Source organism: Tachyglossus aculeatus, chromosome X5 (assembly GCF_015852505.1).
Source record: "Tachyglossus aculeatus isolate mTacAcu1 chromosome X5, mTacAcu1.pri, whole genome shotgun sequence".
NCBI lineage: Eukaryota > Metazoa > Chordata > Mammalia > Monotremata > Tachyglossidae > Tachyglossus > Tachyglossus aculeatus.
The window spans coordinates 9895521-9916316 of NC_052097.1; the positions used below are offsets into that span (position 1 = coordinate 9895521).

The 20796-nt window shown below is 43.7% G+C and overlaps 1 protein-coding gene across 2 annotated transcripts in view; it reads right to left on the bottom strand.

The window, feature by feature from the left end:
* UNC5C (unc-5 netrin receptor C) overlaps positions 1-20796 on the bottom strand; it is a 253758-nt gene that overhangs the window by 69987 nt on the left and 162975 nt on the right. For both annotated transcript variants that reach the window (XM_038769302.1, XM_038769301.1), the window contains exons 2-3: positions 19465-19686; positions 3933-4076 (exon numbers count right to left, since the gene is read on the bottom strand). In XM_038769302.1, the coding sequence (XP_038625230.1) occupies positions 3933-4076; positions 19465-19686 (366 nt within the window). The remainder of the gene's footprint in view (positions 1-3932; positions 4077-19464; positions 19687-20796) is intronic.

A 20796-nucleotide genomic window follows, 5' to 3' on the forward strand; every position in this document is an offset into this window, starting at 1 on the left:
TTTATCCAACGGTTATTTTTGAGTGAAGCAGCTGTGGTTTTATGTCACACCGATTGTCTCTGGAGAGTGGAAAGGAGCTACAGGCTGACAGTTTGGGTGGCGGGGGTGGGGTGGGGGGGTTGTTCTGCTATTATTTCCCAGTCTCTGTGTGTGCCCTTTTCTGACCCGAGATCTTGTCTGATCCTGACGTGTGATTTCCTTGTTAAGATTTCAGATTCTTTCCATTATCATTCCTACCCAAGGGCATCAGTGAAAGGACAAGGCTTGTAATGTTTTCTGTATAGATTCTCTAACTCCTGCTGGGTCAGAGATCAAAGATCTCTCCTTGCACTGAGACCTTCCTGGGATGAGAGACCTTTTTGGGAAAATATCTTTATGAAGCCGGCATAGTCGGGGGAGATCAGTTGGAATGTCGGCCATGCTGTGAATTTCTCAGCTATTTCACTTTTACAGGACACAAGGAGTGCCACGAGGAAGCTTTTTTTAGTCCAAACCAATTTTGAGAATTGGAGCCACATTCTACTCTTTGTAACACCCAAGTAGGTGGAAAATCATTTCTATCCATAGGGCAGCATTCTTTGGAAGAAGTGGTTAGAGGTTAGAGTTTGCCTGTGTTCTCCCCACCTAAAATAATAATTGTGACATTTTTTGAGAGCTTAGAGCCCCGTGCTAAGCACTGGGGTAGACACAGTAACAATCGGATGAGACGCTGTCCCTCTCCCACATCGGAGTCACAACTCACTTCTCAGTGCATCACTTTCCTCATCTGTAAAATGGGGATTTAATACCTGACTGTCCTTCTACTTAGACTGTGATGCCTGGGTGAGACAGGCGCTGTGCCTGATTGGATTATGTTCTACCTACCCCAGTGCTTAAAAGAGTGCTGGACAAGTAATAAGCCCAGAAGCAGTGTTGCCTAGTGGATAGACTACAGGTGTGGGAGTCAGAAGGATCTGGCTTCTAATCCCGGCTCCTCCATTTCTCTGCTGTGTGACCTTGGGCAAGTTACTTCACTTCTCTAGGCCTCAGTTACCACTTCTGTAAAATGGGGATTAAGACTTTGAGCTCCTGTGTGGGACAGTGACTGTGTCCATCTCGATTTGCTGTATCCACCCCGGTGCTTAGTACAGTGCCTGGCACCAAGTGCTTAGCAAATACCATCATTATTATTATTATCATCATTATTACCATATTTACTACCTACTTATGCTCACCTGACATACTTCCAGCTTCCCACTGAAGTTAATTTGATGGCCATCTGTCAAAAGTTCCTAGCCACAGAACTTTAACCTGTTTTCTGCGGTACAGGGCCAGCAACTGACCATTATGGAAACATCATTCATTCATTCATTCAATTGTATTTATTGAGCGCTTACTGTGTGCAGAGCACTGTACTAAGTGCTTGGGAAGTACAAGTTGAAAACATATAGAGACGGAGCCTACCCAACAATGGGCTTATAGTCTAGAAGGGGGAGACAGACAACAAAACAAAACATATTAACAAAATAAAATAGAATAGTAATAGAATAGTATATCAGTGAGACTTCTGTTAGTCAGGGCAGAGTTAAGAAATCAAGAGGATGGGCAGGAGATGCATCAGCTAATTCTGTAGTATTGGACTCTTCCAAGTGCTTTATACACAGTAAGCACTCAACAAATACCACTGACTGATTCAGCTTGTGTCTGTCAGAGGCAGGACATTCACTGGGAAGAGGTTTCATAGTTGAGATGACCTGTATTGGCTACACAGGGTGTATTAGAAACCAGCAGGTGGTCTAGTTTCGATTCCCAATCTGCTAACAGACTGCTGTGTAACATTGAGCAAGTCGTTTTTATCTTTCTGGGCCTTGGTTCCTTCATTTCTTAAATGGAAAAAAGAGGCATAGGGGCAGGAAACAGACTCAGAGGAGTTAAGTGACTTAGTATTTATTAAGCGCTTAATATGTCTCAGGCACTATAGTAAGCACTAAGGTAATAATAATAATAATAATAATAATAATAATGATGGCATTTGTTAAGTGCTTACTATGTGCAAAGCACTGTTCTAAGCGCTGGGGGGATACAAGGTGATCAGGTTGTCCCACATAGGGCTCACAGTCTTAATCCCCATTTTACAGATGAGGGAACTGAGGCTCAGAGAAGTTAAGTGACTTGCCCAAGGTCACACAGCAGACACGTGGCAGAGCCAGGATTCAAACCCATGACCCCTAACTCCAAAGCCTGGGCTCTTTCCACTGAGCCACGCTGCTTCCCATGAGCCACGCTGGTAGATACAAGGTATCTACAAGGTAGATACAAGGTAGATACAAGGTAGCCCATATGGGGCTCACAGTCTTTATCTCCATTTTACAGATAAGTTATCTGAGGTCCAGAGAAGTTAAGTGACTTGCCCTAAGGTCACACAGTAGATAAGTGGCAGAGTCAGGACTAGAACCCAGGTTCTCCTGAATCCCAGGCCTGTGCTCTATCCTCTAGGCCATGCTGCTTCCATGAGCTGAGAGAGGATCCCCATCTCCCCTCCTCATAGATTATGACAAAAGGCTAATGTCAACCACCACTGACAACAATATACTGTTGTAGTATATTGAGACCTTCCTTTAAGGGAACTATATTTTCTTCTTTGGCAGGGTTTCCTTTGATCACACCATCAAGACTCAAAACATTTGTGTACGTGATGGGAAGTGGTCCAGGGAAATCTCTTTTACTTAGCCTCAGAGAGTCCAAATTCAGCTTGTTCATTTCATTCATTCATTCAATTGTATTTATTGAGCGTTTACTGTGTGCAGAGCACACAGTGCTCCTAAATAGCACTTAATGCTACTAAGTGCTTGGGAAGTACAAGTCAGCAACATATAGAGACAGTCCCTACCCAACAACGGGCTCACAGTCTAGCAGGGGGAGACAGACAACAAAACAAGTAGACAGGTGTCGATACCATCAGAATAAATAGAATTATAGCTACATACACATCATTAATAAAATATAGTAATAAATATGTACAAATATAAACAACTGCTGTGGGGAGGGGAAGGAGGTAGGGCACTGGAGGGGGCAATGGGGAGGAGGAGAGGAAAAAGGGGGTGCTCAGTCTGGGAAGGCCTCCTGTAGGCTTTCCAAACAAATGTGCTGCTCCCAGGATCTCAAACTAAGACTACCAGTTCCTGATCTCTAGTGCTAGAATCCTCTGGACTGTAAGCTCGTTGTGAGCAGGGAACGTGTCTGTTTATTATATTGTACTCTCCCAAGGCTTAGTATAGTGCTCTGCACATGGTAAGAGCTCCATAAATACAATTAAATGAATTTAGGCAACCAATAGCATTAAAACCCAGGTCTCTCAATCAGTTCAGTGCTCTTCCTTGGCCACAGTCTTCACCTGAGACTTCACCTGTCAGTCAAGTGTATTTATTGAGCACTTACTGTGTGCAGAGCACTGTACTAAGTACTGTACCATCCTGGTCACTTGTGTGAGCAGCAGCTGGGCCTATGGAAAGAGCATGGATCTAAGGAGTTAGAGGCTCTGGGCTCTAATTCCAGCCATGTAGAGGAACAGTCCTTAATGCAGCCTTGAAATACATGAATTGTCCCCAAAGGCATTGAGAAAGCTTCCTGGTCTTGTCCCACTGCTGACCTTAGGGAAGGAGCATTCTTTCATTCAATTGTATTTACTGAGCGCTTATTGTGTGCAGAGCACTGTACTAAGCGCTTGCCCCGGGTTCTAATCCCAGCTCTGCCACCTATCTGCTGCGTGACCTTGGGCGAGTCACGTCCCTTCTCTGTGCCTCAGTTTCCTCACCGCAAAATGGGGAGTCACAACTTCCTTCCTCCAATGATTGCGAGCCCCACTCCCTTGTCTCTACCCCAGCGCTTAGTACGGTGCCGGGCCCCCAATAAGTGCATAACCAACGGCACAAGGATGACTCCTCAGTACTCACAGGCAATGCGGACGTACGCCTTGCGGCTCTTGGTGGTTCCCGCGGAGCTCCAGGCCACACACTGGCACCAGTAGTCTTCGGGTCCAAACAGTTCCTCCACTTGCTGGCGGGAAATCTCGATGCTCACCTCCCTGACGATGAGACCTGCAGGGGACAGAAAGAGTCGCTCAGCCACGATGGCGAGAACGTATCCAAGGTAAGTCATCCTCAACCTGAGGCCAGGCCTTTCTCTTAACTGGCTCCACCCAAATACTCTACAGATAACGACTCTCCCCAACTTCGAACCCTCTGTTTGATCTCCTCCATCTCCTCCAAGAGGCCTTCTCTAAGCCTTATTTTCCCTTTCTTCAACTCCCTTCTGCGTTGCTCTGACTTACTTCTTTTATTCACCCCCACTCCCTCCCAGCCCCACAGCACTTATATAAATATCTGTAATTTATGTCTCCTTCTCTAGACTGTAAGCTCATTATGGGCAGGGAATGTGTCTGTTGTGTGCACTCTCAAACTCTCAGTACAGTGCTCTGCACACAGTAAATACTCGATAGATACAATTGCCTGACTGAATGAACATACAAGCGTTGAGACAGAAAGCGGTAAATTAAAGACTCTACTATACTGGGCTCTCCCATATGCTTTGTACAGTGTTCTGCACACAGCGAGCTCATGGTAAATACCATCAATGAATCAACTGATTAATTCAAAGTATAATTAGCCAAAATAGGGACTACAATATATAGGTTACCGAGATCAATCAGTGGTGTTTACTGAACTTATGATGTGCACAGCACTGGATTAAGTGCTTGGGAAAGTACTATACAACAGAGTTGGTAGATCTGGTCTCTGCCCACGCGGAGCTTCCAGTCTGAAAGTTCCCCCAAATGGACCAAAATGCTGTATCTTAAAAATCAGTGATAAAACACAATAAATATAGTTCCATGATCAAAGGACAGGGTAAATATATACCAATAATAAAACCTTTTTAATTAGATTTCTTTTTATGAGACCATATATCTCTGCTTAATTTCCAAAGTGTTACATTTAATTAATTAATTAATAATGGCATTTATCAAGCGCTTACTGTACGCAAAGCACTGTTCTAAGTGCTTGGGAGGTTACAAGGTGATTAGGTTGTCCCATGGGGGGTGGGGCTCACAGTCTTAATCCCCATTTTACAGATGAGGTAACTAAGGCACAGAGAAGTTAAGTGACTTGCCCAAAGTCACCCACCTGACAATTGGCAGTCAGGATTTGAACCCATGACCTCTGACTCCAAAGCCCATGCTCTTTCCAATGAGCCATGCTGCTGCTTCTTGAAAAAGAGATGTTTCAATCTCTTTTCAGAGAAGAAGTGCCTTGGGCTAACAAAAAAGAGATTTTTTTTATGACCTCTGGGAAAGAAATCTACTGTTAATTCTAAATTGAGGTGGGATTATCTTGACTGGAGCAGAGCTTCTGCTTCCATGGGATTCAGAGTCCAATTGTCTTATTGGCTGTAAATCACTCAATCACCTTGCCCCCTCCTACTTTACCTCTCTGCTTTCCTATTACAATCCAACCCGTACACTTCACTCCTCTATCATACATCTACTCACTCTCTATACCTTAATCTTATCTATCTCTGGGCTGAACCCTGGATCGCATCTTCCCTCTGGCTTAGAACTCCCTCCCTTTCCATACACTATTTCTGCCTTCAAAATCCTCCTAAATCAACATCTCCCCCAAGAGTTCTTTCCTTACTAAGCTCTCTTTTCCCCTATCCATCCCTCTGCACTTAATAATAATGGATAATAATAACTGTGGTACTTGTTATGTGCTTACTATGTGTCAATCACTTTTCTAAGAGCTGGGATAGGTACAAGTTAATCAGGTTGGACACAGTCCCTATCCCATATGGGGCTCACACTCTTAATCCCCGTTTTACAGATGAGGCAACTGAGGCCCAGAGAAGTGTAGTGACTTGCCCGGGGGGTCACACAGCAGATGTGGAGAAGCCAGGATTAATTAGTTCATTCATTCTATCATATTTATTGAGTGCTCTTTGTGTGCCCAGCACTGTGCTAGGTGCTTGGGAGAGTATACTCTAACAATAAACAGACACATCCCCTGCCCACAGTGAGATTACAGTCTAGAGATGAGTTTACAGTCTAGAGATTAGAACCCAAGTCTTTCTGATTCCCAGGCCTGTGCTCTGGCCACTAGGCCAGGCTGCTTCTCATTTAGATCTGAGACCCTTGAGAACTTGCTATTCACCCCTTCCACAGCAGTTACTTACAGATTCCTAAACCCTACTACTTCCCCTACCAGTAATTTATTTTAAAGTCATCTCCCCAAGTAGACTGTAAACTCCTTGTGGGAAGGGATCGTGTCTACCAAGTTTATTGTATTGTATTTTCCCAAGTGCTTAGTACAGAGCTTTGCACATCATCATCAATCAGCAATGTATTTATTGAGCACTTTGTGCAGAGCACTGTACTAAGCACTTGGGAGAATACAACAGAGTTGGCAGAAATGCTCCCTTCCCACAATAAGCTTAGAGTCTAGAGGGAAAGCACACAGTAAGTGCTCAGTAAATACCACTGATTAATTGATTAGCCAGTGCTACGCTCTGAGTGCATTCCCCTCAGTAAGTGGTCACTAAATACCATTTTTCCTACTCCTACCATCGTCACAACTACTACTACTACTAGTAGGCCAGTGAGACAATTTATTTCCCTCCTGCTGAACTCAAGAGCTCCTTGCAAGGACAAGTTTCATTTGAAATCCTGAAATTTGGAAAGCACTGACATTTCTCTCTTAACCATCGAAGTGAGGTCAACTCAATGAAAAGTAGTGGATTCCATTGAAAAGAAGTGGATCCCACTGGGAAGAATTAGTGAAGAACTCACGGCTGGTCCAGGAAATGGATCCTGGCTGTCGTGTGCTTTCCTTCCATCTGCTGCCTCCTTTCTTCGACTAAGGGCCTCTCTGTGATTTCTCCTTCCTCAATCTGTAATCCCAGTGGGTTTCTTCCTTCAGGCCTTGGTTGGGTTTATGGGGTTTCCTCCCACACCGGAAAGGGGCAGGGAGTACTGTTCTCAAACCCAAACTCATGAATGCGATTGCAGGAATTCAAAACCACTGAAGGGGTGATTAACCTGAAACTTCCAGACATCCACCGCAATTTGCCGTCTCTAAAATGCCAACCAACAAACAGGCTCCGGAATCCGAAAACCACAGATAAATATTTTGTGTACTAGGTGGATCTGCTGGGTTCATTCCCCGCCCCACACCACCCCACTTTCTTTTTCTTCTGGCCAGGACAGGAAACCGAATTCAAAGGCTCTTAGCTTTTGCTGGGCCCTCTGACCAGAAGTGTTTCCACCACCGACCACAAGCCTTGAAATCTTCCAGGAAGCCTCCCGCCACAGGGAATACAAGGTGATATTCATAGCAGGAATGTTCTTTCATAATCCGGCTGAGAGTCCCCTGGAGGCTTCAGAAACCCAGCCGACGCTTTGATTTTTGCCTCTTGCTTCACAGAGGCCTTATTCAAGCCATGGCTTGTCCCCCCGTCACTTCCGGCGCTCATGGTTTGCTTCAAAAACTTGGTCAACGAGAGGAAGGTTTCCGAACGCTATGCATTGAGCTGGGTTTTTCTGAGTGGGGCTAGAGGGTACCTACTGTGTAAGCTCCCTGTGTCCAGGGATTGGGTTGAATCTGCATCAGGGTTGCAATTTGCATAGGAGGCATTTGTATATTCTTACATTTTATATACTAATATTTATAATAATAATAACGGCATTTGTTAAGCACTTACTATGTGCTAAGCATTTTTCTAAGTGCTGGGGACGGATACAGGGTAATCAGGTTATCCCACGTGGGGCTCACAGTCTTAATCCCCATTTTACAGATGAGGGAACTGAGGCCCAGAGAAGCTAAGTGACTTGACCGTCTCTATATGTTGCCAACTTGTACTTCCCAAGTGCTTACTACAGTGCTCTGCACACAGTAAGTGCTCAATAAATACGATTGAATGAATGGTGCTCACAATCTAAGAAGGAGAGAGATGAGGCATCGAATCTGCACCGAATCTGAAACTGAGGCACAGAGAAGTGACGTGCCCCAAGTCACACGATAGTAGAGCTGAGATTCGAACCCAGATCGGTGCCCTTTCCTCTAGTCCATCAGGTTTTTGATTGTTATTGCTCCAGAGTTTGAGGACAGAGGCAAAGGGAAAATCAGAAGCGGGGTTGGAACTCAAAACCACCAGAATCTGACTCATAACTATTGACCTTGTGAATCCTACCAAAAATTCTTCCCCACCATCTTTGAATTATTCCATTCCTATTCTTAACTTGGGCTGTGTTAAACCTGTCAAATCCTAACCTCCTTCTGCCAAGAAGTATTTCTGATCAACTGAGCCCCAAATGGGAATGGAAATGCTTGCTATTAATATGCTCTGTGTGACTTGTCATTGCTCGTTAGAATATAATGGAGCAATTTTATGAAAGCATATATGGATTTGACTAATTTGGGAAGAGACAAAACCCAATCTATTGCGCTATGTATAAGCCTCCTGTTTCCCAATGCTAAGAAACTGCATATGTAATTTCCTTTTAAAAATAGTAACAAATGGAAGACAGACTTTCGATCATAATAATCTGAGCAAATGTTTCTCCAATGGCCATGCTAGCTAACTGCCAGAATTACATTCTTCTGTGCATCCAGGAAAGAAGCAATTTTTTTTTTCTGGTGGAATTTACCAAATCAAAAAGTGGTATCCCTAGAAATAGGCAGTGGTTTAAAGGAGGCATCACCTGACCTGGGGGTACAAATTTTACTCTGTGGAATGATTGGGGGAAGGTGCGTATCTGTCATTTATTTCTATTAATGTCTGTCTCCCCCTCTAGACTGTAAACTTGATGTGGGCAGAAAAAGTGTCTGTTTATTGTTCTCTTGTACTCTCCCCAGCACATATAATAATAATAATGATGATGGCATTTGTTAAGTGCTTACTATGTGTAAAGCACTGTTCTAAGCACTGGGGGGATACAAGGTGATCATGTTGTCCCCTGTGGGGCTCACAGTCTTAATCCCCATTGTACAGATGAGGTAACTGAGGCTCAGAGAAGTTAAGTGACTTGTCCAAGGTCACACAGCAGACATGTGGGGGAGTGGGATTAGAACCCATGACCTCTGACTCCCAAGCCTGTGCTCTTTCCACTGAGCCACGATGCTTCTCTGCACATGGTAAGCTTTCAATAAATATGACTGACTGACTAGACTGTTAGCTCACTGAGGATTGGGAGCATGTCTATCAGCTCTGGTGTACTCTCCCAAGCATTTAGCACGGTGCTCTGTATGCCATAAACACTCAATAAAAACCATCAATGGGTGATCTCACAAGCTAAATTTACACCTAGCTCTTCTTTGGTGTTTGAAGAGACCACAAGTTCCTTGAGAGGACACACGGTGTCCACCAACTCTATTATATTTTCTCCTACTTCTTTCTGTGTCACCTTGATTTGCTCCCTTTACCCCTCCTGCCCCCTAGCCCCACAACACATGTATATATTTGTAATTTATTTATTCCTATTAATGTCTATCTCCCTCTCTAGACTGCAAGCTCATTGTGGGCGGGGAATGTCTGTTATATTGTACTTTCCCAGTGCTCTGCACAGAGTAAGTGCTCAATGAATATGACTGATTACTATATTGCCGTCTCTTAAGTACTTAGTCAAGTGCTCTGTACGTAGTAAGCACTCAAACAAAATTGATTGATAGTGCTACTTGTCAGCTATGACCTTGGGCAAGTCACAACTTCTCTGAGCCTCAGTTACCTCATCTGTAAAATGGGGATTAAGGCTGTGAGCCCCACGTGGGACAACCTGATCACCTTGTATCACACAGCACTTAGAACAGTGTGTTGCACATAGTAAGAGCTTAACAAATGCCATTATTATTATTATTATTATTATTATCCAATCTATCAAACAACTGTATTTGTTCCACATTTACCATGTGGAGACCCCTTGGGAAAGTACAACACAACAGAGTAAGTAAACTCAGTCCTTCCCCTCAAGGAAGCAGCATGGCCTAGTCAATAAAGCACCTGCCTGGGAGTCAGAAGGACCTGGGTTCTAGTCCCAGATCTGCCACTTGTCTGCTGTGTGACCTTGGGCAAGACACAAATTTTCCGTGCTTCGATTACCTCATTTGTAAAATGGGGACTAAGAAGGTGAGCCCTGTGTGAGACTCAGACTGTGTCCAACCTGATTCGCTTTTATTCATTCAATTGTAATTACTGAATGCTTGCCCCACTGCTTAGTACAGTGCCTGACACATACTAAGTGCCTAACAAATACCATTTTTTTAAAAAAAGACCTTTCAATATCCAAGGGGAGATAGGCATTAAAAAAAATTAGATACAATGGAAGCTCCTTTAGCACAGGGAATCGATTGTATGTACTCTCCTGAGGGTTTAGGAGAGTGCTCTGCACATAGTGAATATTTAATAAATACCACCTATTGACTGATACTATTCCCACCACTTCCACATACTCTGGACAGCAAATCTGCTAGTTTCTTGAAAGGATCAAACAAGGACCTCAAAGTTGATAAAAAAGAAATAAAATTTGGGAGGAGCAATGGGGATTGCAGAACATCCTGATGAAAGAGAGAAGCAGTATAGCCTAACGGATAGAGCGCGGGCCTGGGATTCAGAAGGACCTGGGTACTAATCCTGGCTGTGCCACCTGTCTGTTGTGTGTGACCATGGACAAGTCATTTCACTTTGCCTCAGTTCCCTCATTATAAAATGGGGATTGAGTCCTCCTCTGACAGACTGTGAGCCCTACATGAAACAGGAATTGGGTCCAACCTGATTATATAGTATAAACTCCAGTGTTTAGAACAGTGCTCGACACAAAGTGCTTAAAATTCTTTTAAAAAAATTAATTGGCTCCAGGATATTTGGAGGAACCATGCGATGATTACTCATCAATCAATCAGTGAGATTTTTGAGGTTTTACTGTGTACAGAGAACTACACTAAACACTTAGGAGAGTACACTTAGAGTAGGTAGACCTGATTCTTGCCCCCAAGGGCCTCATCATCTAGCAGTTATTTTACAATCATCATCTTCATGATTAGATTAGCATATTATGGACACATAATCAGGAGGACTAATTCTCTGGAGAAGACAATAATGCTAGGACAAGTCCAGGGAAAACGTGGAAGTGGCAGGCCAGCAGCTACATGGCTAGAGATCATAACAACAATAATGGAAGAACCAATAGAAAGGCTGCGGATTATGGCAGAGGACAAGACGCTCTGGAGAAAGTATATCCATGGAGTCACTATGAATCGGAAATGACAACAGCAATTAATGATAATATAATCTTCATGATGATAGTTGGATCATCCAGTGCTCTGAGTACTCTCTAGTGCTAACTTTCCCCAACAGTGAGCTGATCTAGTCTATAAATCCATGAATCTCTCCACTCGTTTCTTTAACCTCCTGATATTTTTGGTCCGCCTAACTGCCTGGGGATAGGCAGAAATTGCCTTACCCAATTGACCAACACGATAAAGAAAAAAAAAGATTTTATCAATTCATCAATCAATGGTATTTACTGAGTGTTTATTCTGTGCAGAACATTGTAGTGTTTGGGAGAGTACAGTATGATAGATTTGGTTGCCACGGTTCCTGCTCTCCAGGACTTGACATACTAGTTGATGAGGCAGAGACTGAAATAAACTGTGGATATGGGACATGGCAGAGTGTAAGATTTTGTAGAGAAGTAGTGTGGTCTAGTGTTTACAGCATTGGCCTGGGAGTTGGACAGCCTGGGTTCTAATCCCCACTCTGTCATTTGTCTGCTGGGTGATTTTAGCAAGATACTTACCTTCTCTGTCCCTCCGTTTCTTCATTGTTGTAAAATAGGGATTAAGCCCTACTCCCTCCAATTTAGGGACAGAGGCTTATTCTGTGCAGAACATTGTTCATAAGGGACAGAGGCTATGTCCAACCTGATTATTTTGTATGCACCCTAACACTTAGTAACAATGTTCAGCACATAGGAAAGTGCTTAACAAGTACTATTAAATGCGTATAAGTGCTGAGGGGCTGGTGTAGAGTGTCCAAGTAAGTGCTTAAGAGTGAGGTGGATTTGGGGTAGGGAAGAGAATCAGAAAGATGTTGTGTCTCAAGTTCATAGGTGATTGAGAGGGGAAGATGACTAGGGCGAAGAAATAAGGGGTTAGTGGGGGAAGACCTCTTGGAGATGGTTTTTTTATGGTATTTATTAAGGGCTTACTAGGTGCCAAACACTGTTCTAAGCACTAAAAGAGATACAAGGCTAATGGGTTGGACACAGTCCAGATCCTGCATGAGACTCACAATCTCAGTAGGGTGGAGTAGGATTTACCCTCATTTTACAGATGAGGCAACTGAGGCACCCAAAAGTTAAGTGATGACCGAGGTCACACAGCAGGCAAGTGACAGAGTAAGGATTAGAACCCAGTACCTCTGATTCCCAGGCCCGGACTCTTTCCATTAGGCCATGCTTCTGAAGATGGGAAGTAGGGGCGGTCTTTAGGATAGGAAGCCAGGGGAATTCCTGGTTAGCCGGAGAACATGATTGTGGGGATGTTGGTGAGGAAGGCGAGATCAAGGTACAGTGAGCAGGTTGGCACTAGAGGAGCGAGATGTGAGGGCTGAGTGGCAGTGGGAGATCCACGAGGCTAGATAGGAAGGGGAGAGCTAGGAGTGCCTTTAATTTTCCTTCCCTGCTGCATGGGCTAATGAAGTGATTTTTCCCAAATGACTTGGGTTGGGGATAGCAAACCACCCTGGCATTTAAGATTACACCTCTGCCAACTTGGAAGCAACTGACGAGAGCTACGTTACGTAGGATCCTTAAACATAATGTAACGAGACTATAAGGAGAAACACAAAAAAATATTTTGCATAATCTTCAAAACTAGGCTTTGTCACTGCGGGGAAATGTCTGACCCCTTTCCTAGAGAAGTTGAAGCAGTGTGGCTTAATGGGTAGAACAACTAGCCTGGGAGTCAGAAAGAGCTGGGTTCTAGTCCTGGGTCCACCGCTTGTCTGCTGTGTGACTATGGGAAAGTCACTTCACTTCTCTGGGCCTCAGTTACTTCATCTGTAAAATGGGGATTTTTTTAATGGTATTTGTTAAGTGCTTACTATGTGCAAAGCACTGTTCTAAGCACTAGGGAGGTTACAAGGTGATCAGGCTGTCTCACAGGGGGCTCACAGTTTTAATCCCCATTTTCCAGATGAGGTAACTGAGGCACAGAGAAGTAAAGTGACTTGTCCAAAGTCACACAGCTGACATTTGGCAGAGCAGGGATTTGAACCCGTGACCTCTGACTCCAAAGCCCAGGCTCTTTCCACTGAGCCCTGCTGCTTCTCAAGGGGATAAAGACTGTGAGCCCCATGTGGGACATGGACTGTGTCCAACTTGAGCGGCTTGTATCTCCCTGCTGTGCTCCCTGGCACATAGGCACTTAACAAATGCCATTAAAAAAAGGAGTAATGGAAAGAACACAGGACTGGGAGTCAGGAATCATGGATTCCATTCCTGGCTAAGCCCCTTGCCTGATGTATGACGTTGGGCAAGTCACTTAACTTCTCTGTGTCTCAGTTTCCTCATCTGTAAAACCAGGTTTTAAACATCTGTTCTCTCTACTTCTTAGACTGTGCATCCCAAGTGGGGCAGGGACTGCGTATGATCTGACTGTAGTGTATTTACCCCAGTGCTCAGGATACTGTAGGGCACATAGTAAGCACTTAATAAATACCATTATTATCATCATTCAACCTCTTCTCTAAAGCTCAGATTTATTCAAATTCAAATGGAGCTGCTAGAATTCTGCTCTCATCCCACCTTGAACTTCACTGAGAGTGAGCTTTCATTCACCATCGCTGTTGCCATAACCACCGGCTCCCAATACACCAGTCTCAGGTAGAAAACACAGATACTTCTTTCTCAGCACTGCAGGAAATGGAAGACTGCACTGAGAAGCAGTGCTGCCTAGTGAGGAATCACAGGACCTGGGTTCTAATCCTGGCTCCACCACTTGTCTGCTATGTGACCTTTTGCAGGTCACTTAACTTCTCTGTGCCTCAGATATCTCATCTGTAAAATGGGGATTACCTTATCTACCCCAGCACTTAGTACAGTTCCTACAACATGGCAAGCACTTAACAAATACCATTAAAAAAAGAAAAAAAAATGGACACACTGAAAGCACAATAGAGTTACTGAGGATTATGCTTTCCTGAAATCAAACGCAGGTCATCACAATGATATCATGAAGATGATGAGGAATATCATTTTTTTCTCATCAGCTGGAGGGAGAAGCATCATGGCTCAGTGGAAAGAGCATGGGCTTTGGAGTCAGAGGTCATGGGTTCAAATCCTGACTCCTCCAATTGCCAGCTATGTGACTTTGGGCAAGTCACGTAACTTCTCTGTGCCTCAGTTACCTCATCTGTAAAATGGGGATTAAGATTGTGAGCCCCCCCGTGGGACAACCTGATCACTATGTAACCTCCCCAGCACTTAGAACAGTGCTTTGCACATAGTAAGCACTTAATAAATACTATGATTATTATTATTATTATTATTATCATATTATCAGCCCTATCTGCTTAATAAATCTGTGGTGTTCAAACTTTCCAATTATGCTCTAATCCAAACAAAAATGACACATTCCTATCAACATGGTGTCATCAGAGAGACCATATTCCAAATCGAGCATGACAGTGCACAGTGTCAGAAAAGGCTTCAGGATAGTGAAATGACAAAGTAGAGATTATCCAAATTTAAAACCACCAAAAACATAGTTCTGACAATTTTGTACTAAGGACCAGCAGGGAAGTATGATTTCAGTGCCTGAGAGAATGTTATCTCGGGAGGTTAATGGAGAAGGGAGGAGCAGGATTTGAAAAACAGTTAGCTGATGGTGCCTATATATCATAAAGAATAAGCCCCAAACCCCATAATAAAAGGTAACAACCTTAGGGTTCTGTTATGACAAACGATCCACACTCCTTTCTCGTGGTTTATGATGTTCCCGGACCATTCAGTGGAATTATAGCCTTGTATTCTGTGGTTGTTACCAATTTTCTATTTATATTTCCTCTGCCCTGGGGTAACCATCACACTGGAAATAAATAGTGTTAGTTTCTGCTATTGAAATAAATGCTCTGTGGTGAAAGGAAAGAAATGATTTATTGATATTCTGGAAACACTTCTCTTTGTTGGCAGGAAAGTGTTGTTGAACTTGGTCTCACTCTGGCACCCTTTTACATTCTTTACTTTCAAATGAAAGAAAAAAACCACAACACCTTTCTGTAAAATTCTCTGCTCCCGAATGTCAATTTTTAAGGGAAACTAATCAAGGCTTTCTTTGATCTGTTAGATTTGGTCTTTGGACAAAGTTGTGAGTGATTTTCGTATTTGTTGGGCCATAAGAATCAGTCAATCAATCAATAGTATTCAATGAGCACCTATGTGTACAGAGCATAGTACTAAGTGTTTGGGAGAGTACAATGATTCCTCCCTACTAATTCCTGCCTTCGAGGAGTTTATGGTCTAATTGGGGGGGGACAGAGAGGAAGGGACAATCTTCCTTCTAAAGATTTGAAGAAGAGAATGGACAGGTGGATATGTGGATGAGAAAGGGTCTAAATATTAGAGTACACGTACACTGACGTGTACCTAAGAACTAAGGATGGTTATGAGTATATATGTAAGGTGGTCTGGAAACAACGTGGCCTAGTGGAAAGAGCACAGGCCTGGCAGTTGGAGGACTAGGGTTCTAATCCTATCTCTGAAATTTTCCTGCTGTGTGACCTTAGGCAAGTTAACTTCTCCATGCCTCAGTTTCCTCATCTGTAAAAATGGGAATCGTCTGTGCCCTGCCCCCTTCATGTGGGAAAGGGACTTTGTCTGATTTGCTTAGACTGTTTCTAACCCTGTGCTTGTTGTCCATCAATCAATCAAGGGTATTACTGAGCACTTGCTGTGTGCAGAGCATTGTACTAAGCATTTAGAAGAGGACAGACGATGCAATAAGAGTTGGTAGACACCATCTAAACTGGGATCAGTTAGGTTTGAACGAGTGAGAGGGAAAAGGAGAGGGAAAAGGGGAGGGAGGGAGAGAGAGTCAGCTCTATCCTAAGGAGCAAATATCACCTTAATAATAATAATAATAATAATGAGGCATTTGTTAAGCGCTTACTATATGCCTAGCACTGTTCTAAGTGCTGGGGGTGATACAAGGTAATCAGGTTGTCCCACATGGGGCTCACAGTCTTCATCCCCATTTTACAGATAAGGGAACTGAGGCACAGAGAAGTAAAGTGACTTGCCCAAAGTCACACAGCTGACAAGTGGCGGAGCCGGGATTAGAACCCACAACCTCTGACTCCCAAGCCCATGCTCTTTCAGCTGAGCCACACTGATTCTCTAAAGGGAAGACTGTGAAGATGAGGTATTTTGCTCTTAAGTGCCCCCTGATGAAACAACACACTGGATTTACTGAGTCCCAGTGGAGAGCCTGATCCCTCCGTTCTTAGCTATTTCCCTTATTTCTTGCCTTCCATGTTCACAGGTAGCATGGCTTTGAGGAACGTGCCTGGGACTGGGAGCCAATAGACCTGGGTTCTAGTCCCAGCAATGTCAGCTGGTTGATTCTGAGGAAAACAATTATCTTCTCTGTACCTCACAACTCATCTCCTCTCCCCCAAGACTGGAAGCTCATTATGGGCAGGGAACGTGTCTACCGACTCTGATGGAGTATATTTTCCTGAGCGTGCAGGCCAGTGCTCTCTGTATAGTAAGTGCTCAATAAATACCACTGATTGATTACCCCTGGGAGCATTGGAGCCCAGGACTATGTCTCATATGATTATCTATCTACCCCAGAGCTTGCTCCATCATAAACACTGAATACAGTTGGAGAAGCAGTGTGGCTCAGGGGAAAGAGCACGGGCTTTAGAGTCAGAGGTCAGGGGTTCGAATCCCAGCTCCGCCAAATGTCTGCTGTGTGACCTTGGGCAAGTCACTTAACTTCTCTGAGCCTCAGTTTCCTCATCTGTAAAATGGGGATTGACTGTGAGCCCCACGTGGGACAACTTAATCACCTTGTATCCTCCCCAGCGCTTAGAACAGTGCTTTGCACATAGTAAGCACTTAACAAATGCCATTATTATTATTAACACAGTTATAATTTATTCACATGTTATTTGGACTTTAGATGATTCTGCCTACTTTTTCACTCTGAGATCTCTGCTTTTATCCATGGCTTCCCTTCAGGCCTATCTTGCCCCAGATGTAGGAACATTAAAAATGACACTCCCACTTCAAGGTTTACTCCACAGAGAGAGGTAGAAGATTCAGCTAAATCTAGTGATCTTAGATTTACTGATCTAATGATTCCTGGCCCCCAAGAGAGCTGATTTGGGTACTGAGATCCCAAGGTTTTTGGCAAGCAGACAAGGCTGTTTCAGGTGGCGAAAACTACCGAGGTGAGGCTGTAAAGGATAAAAGCCTCAAACATACACAGAGTGCCATTTCTCTTGCTAAATGTGGGGTATTAGGTACATTCTAACTCGGGGCCATTTATTAAAGTGCTTGGAATATTTTTCTCTACCACATAAGTACGTGTGAAGCTCCTAGTCTCCTATTCAGCTCAGTGGAAACTGCGAGAATTGGGTAATAAAACAAGAAACAGGACTAAGCGTAGCCTGGCTTTATCATCAACCCCAACCCATCCTCAATTCCTAGCTGTGCCTCCACTGCAGGAGTGAAAAAGAGGAGGGATTTATGATACTGAAGCTCATGCAGACTGGATTATAATCCGGAGCTTGGCCTAGATGTATTTTGAAGTGTGACTGCATTTTGAAAGTAGCTCCCCCCACGAAAAAAATGTAATGGATCCTGTAAATGGGTACTTCTGCTCTCTTCTGTAGAGGCCTGGCCATCCTGGAAAAAGTTTCTTCCTGTGAAACTACAATCCTTTGGAAGAGGTACCTGTTAGGCAGCTTTCCCCTGCCTCCCAAGAATATTCCATTTTTGCCCTTCGCTACTTTTTCCACTGATTACAGGCAGGAAATCTACTCTGCCCCTCCAAGACAATGATGGAGTCTTCTATCAAGAATAATGGCTGAATCAGTCAGTCAGTCAGTTAGTCAATCATATTTATTGAGTGCTTGCTGTGTGCAGAGCACTATACTAAACGTTTAGGAGAGTACAGTATAAAAGAAACATCCCCTGCCCACAATGAGTTTACAATATAGAGGGTGATAATAATGATAATATAATGATGGCATTTGTTAAGCACTTACTATATGCCAAGCACTGTTCTAAGCACTTGGGGGGTACCAGGTAATCAGGATGTCCCACCTGGGGCTCACACTTTTAATACCCATTTTACAGATGAGGTCACTGAGGCACAGAAAAGTTAAGTGATTTGCCCAAAGTCACACAGTTGACAAGTGGCGGAGCAGGGATTAGAACCCATGACCTCTGACTCCCAAGCCCGGGCTCTTTCCACTGAGCCATGCTGCTTCTCTAAAATAGACATTATTCATCATTACCTCTTTCTATACAGTGGTAGGTGTGCTAGAAACATTAATTATCAGCTTGATTAATTATTATTCATTGTAATTAATCTTTGCTCTCATATTAGCGCTGATGGCTGAAACGGGGCCTTTTTTTCTCCCTGCTCCCCCTTCTACAATGGCATAGAAGTAAGTTATGGCTACAACGGCTACATTTTCTATGAAAATGGTAAAATCATTAGACTCAAGGGAGGAATTCCCTAGGCATCATTCGTTTTTCCAAAAGCTTGGGCAGTGTGTGTGGTTGGGGGATGGAGTGGGAGACACTGAAGAGTTCAGAGGGTCTGAGAAGCAGAGCGGCTTAATGGCTAGAGCCCGGGCCAGGGAGTGAGAGGACCTGGGTTCCAATCCCGGCTCTGCCACTTGTCTGCTGTGTAACCTTGATAATAATAATGATGATGGTATTTGTTAAGCGCTTACTATGTGCAAAGCACTGTTCTAAGTGTTGGGGGGGATACAAGGTGATCAGGTTGTCCCACGTGGGGCTCACAGTCTTAATCCCCATTTTACAGATGAGGGAACTGAGGCACAGAGAAGTGAAGTGACTTTCACTTCTCTGTGCCTCAGTTCCCTCATCTGTAAAATAGGGATTTAAGACCGTGAGCCCCATGTGGTACAGGGACTGTGTCCAAGCTGATTAGCTTGTATTAGCTTAGAAGAGAACTTGACACATAGTAAAAACTTAACAAGTACGATCATCATCATCATCATTACTATAAAGTACTCAATAAAAACGATTGATTGATTTACTGATTATTTACTCTGTGCTGTGCACTGAACTAAGCTGTAGGGAGAGCACAGACATGATCCCTGCCCTCAGGAGTTTGCAGCCAAGGCAGGTGGGAGAGACAGACCGACAAGGATAATGAACTCCAAGAGCGGGTAACTCACCAGAATTTTCATCGACTCTCTCATCCACTACGTGGTCTTTCTGATGAACCCACTCGCTGTTGCACTTGAAGTAGATTTGTGTGGCAGGGCTGGCCTTGCAGTAGAGGTTCACTGGCTTATTCTTCACGATATAAGCCTCCTCTGGCTCAATGAGGAAATGAGGCAGAGGCTCCGGCGGATCTGAAGGGAAAGTCTCCGGCAGCTCGTGGAAAAAGTCATCATCTAGTGGAACAAAACAGAACAGAAACATTACATCGTCATCCTTCTCCCTTTCTTTTTTTTAAGCGCTTATTTATTATGTGTCAATCACTGAACTAAGCACTGGGGTAGATAACAAATAATCAGATTGGACACAGTCCATGTCCCACATGGAGCTCACAGTCTTCAATCAATCAATCGTATTCTTTGATTGTTTACTATGTGCACAACACTGCACCAAGTGCTTGGGAGAGTACACTTAATCAGACACAGCAAACACAGTCACTGCCCACCATGAGCTTACAGTCTAGACGAGGCACTTAAATGTAGCTTTGGTGGTTGGGGGGGATATGATCTAGAAAGAAGAAGATTAACCAGGGAGGGCCTCCTGGAGGAGACAGGATTTTTTCAAGAAAGCTTCGAAGCTGGGGAGAGCTGAGGGTGTAGAAATCTCTCCACAGTTGGAGAGATTGGAAAACTGTTATTCCTTATCAGCCTTTTCTCCCTGATTCTGAAGCTGCATCACTACCTTCTTGGCTCATTGTAAATGCTGTTGAATATTTATCATATTAACATGGTGAAACCCGTTCCTCATTCACTAGTAATACTGAGGCAGACTGAACACATCCCCGCTACTCAGATGTGCTCACTTTTATAACTCCAAAAGGAGATGAACACATTTTAGATTTTGAAATACTTTCTTTCTATTATTCAGAAATAAAGTTACACTCCCTACTTGATGTTCTGCCCTGGAGGATTTATTTCACTTGACGGGTAACAGAAGAAGGATATTCCTTGAGGCCAGGGATTGCGTTTCCGGCTTGGTTTTATTATACTCTCCCAAGTGTTTACTACAGTGCTCTGCACACAGTAGGCTCTCAGTAAATACCATCCGAGAAGCAGCATGGCCTAGTGGAAAAAGCACAGGCCTAGGATCAAGCAGTGGTATTTATTGAGTGCTTACTATGTTCACAGCACTGTTCTAAGTGCTTGGGAGAGTATAATACAATAGAATTTAGCACACATTTCCCCTGCCCATAATGAGCTTACAGTCTTTCCTGCATTCCCAACATCTCCAGCATGGCCTAGCAGAAAGATCATGGGCCTGGAATTTAGAGGACTTGGGTTCTAATC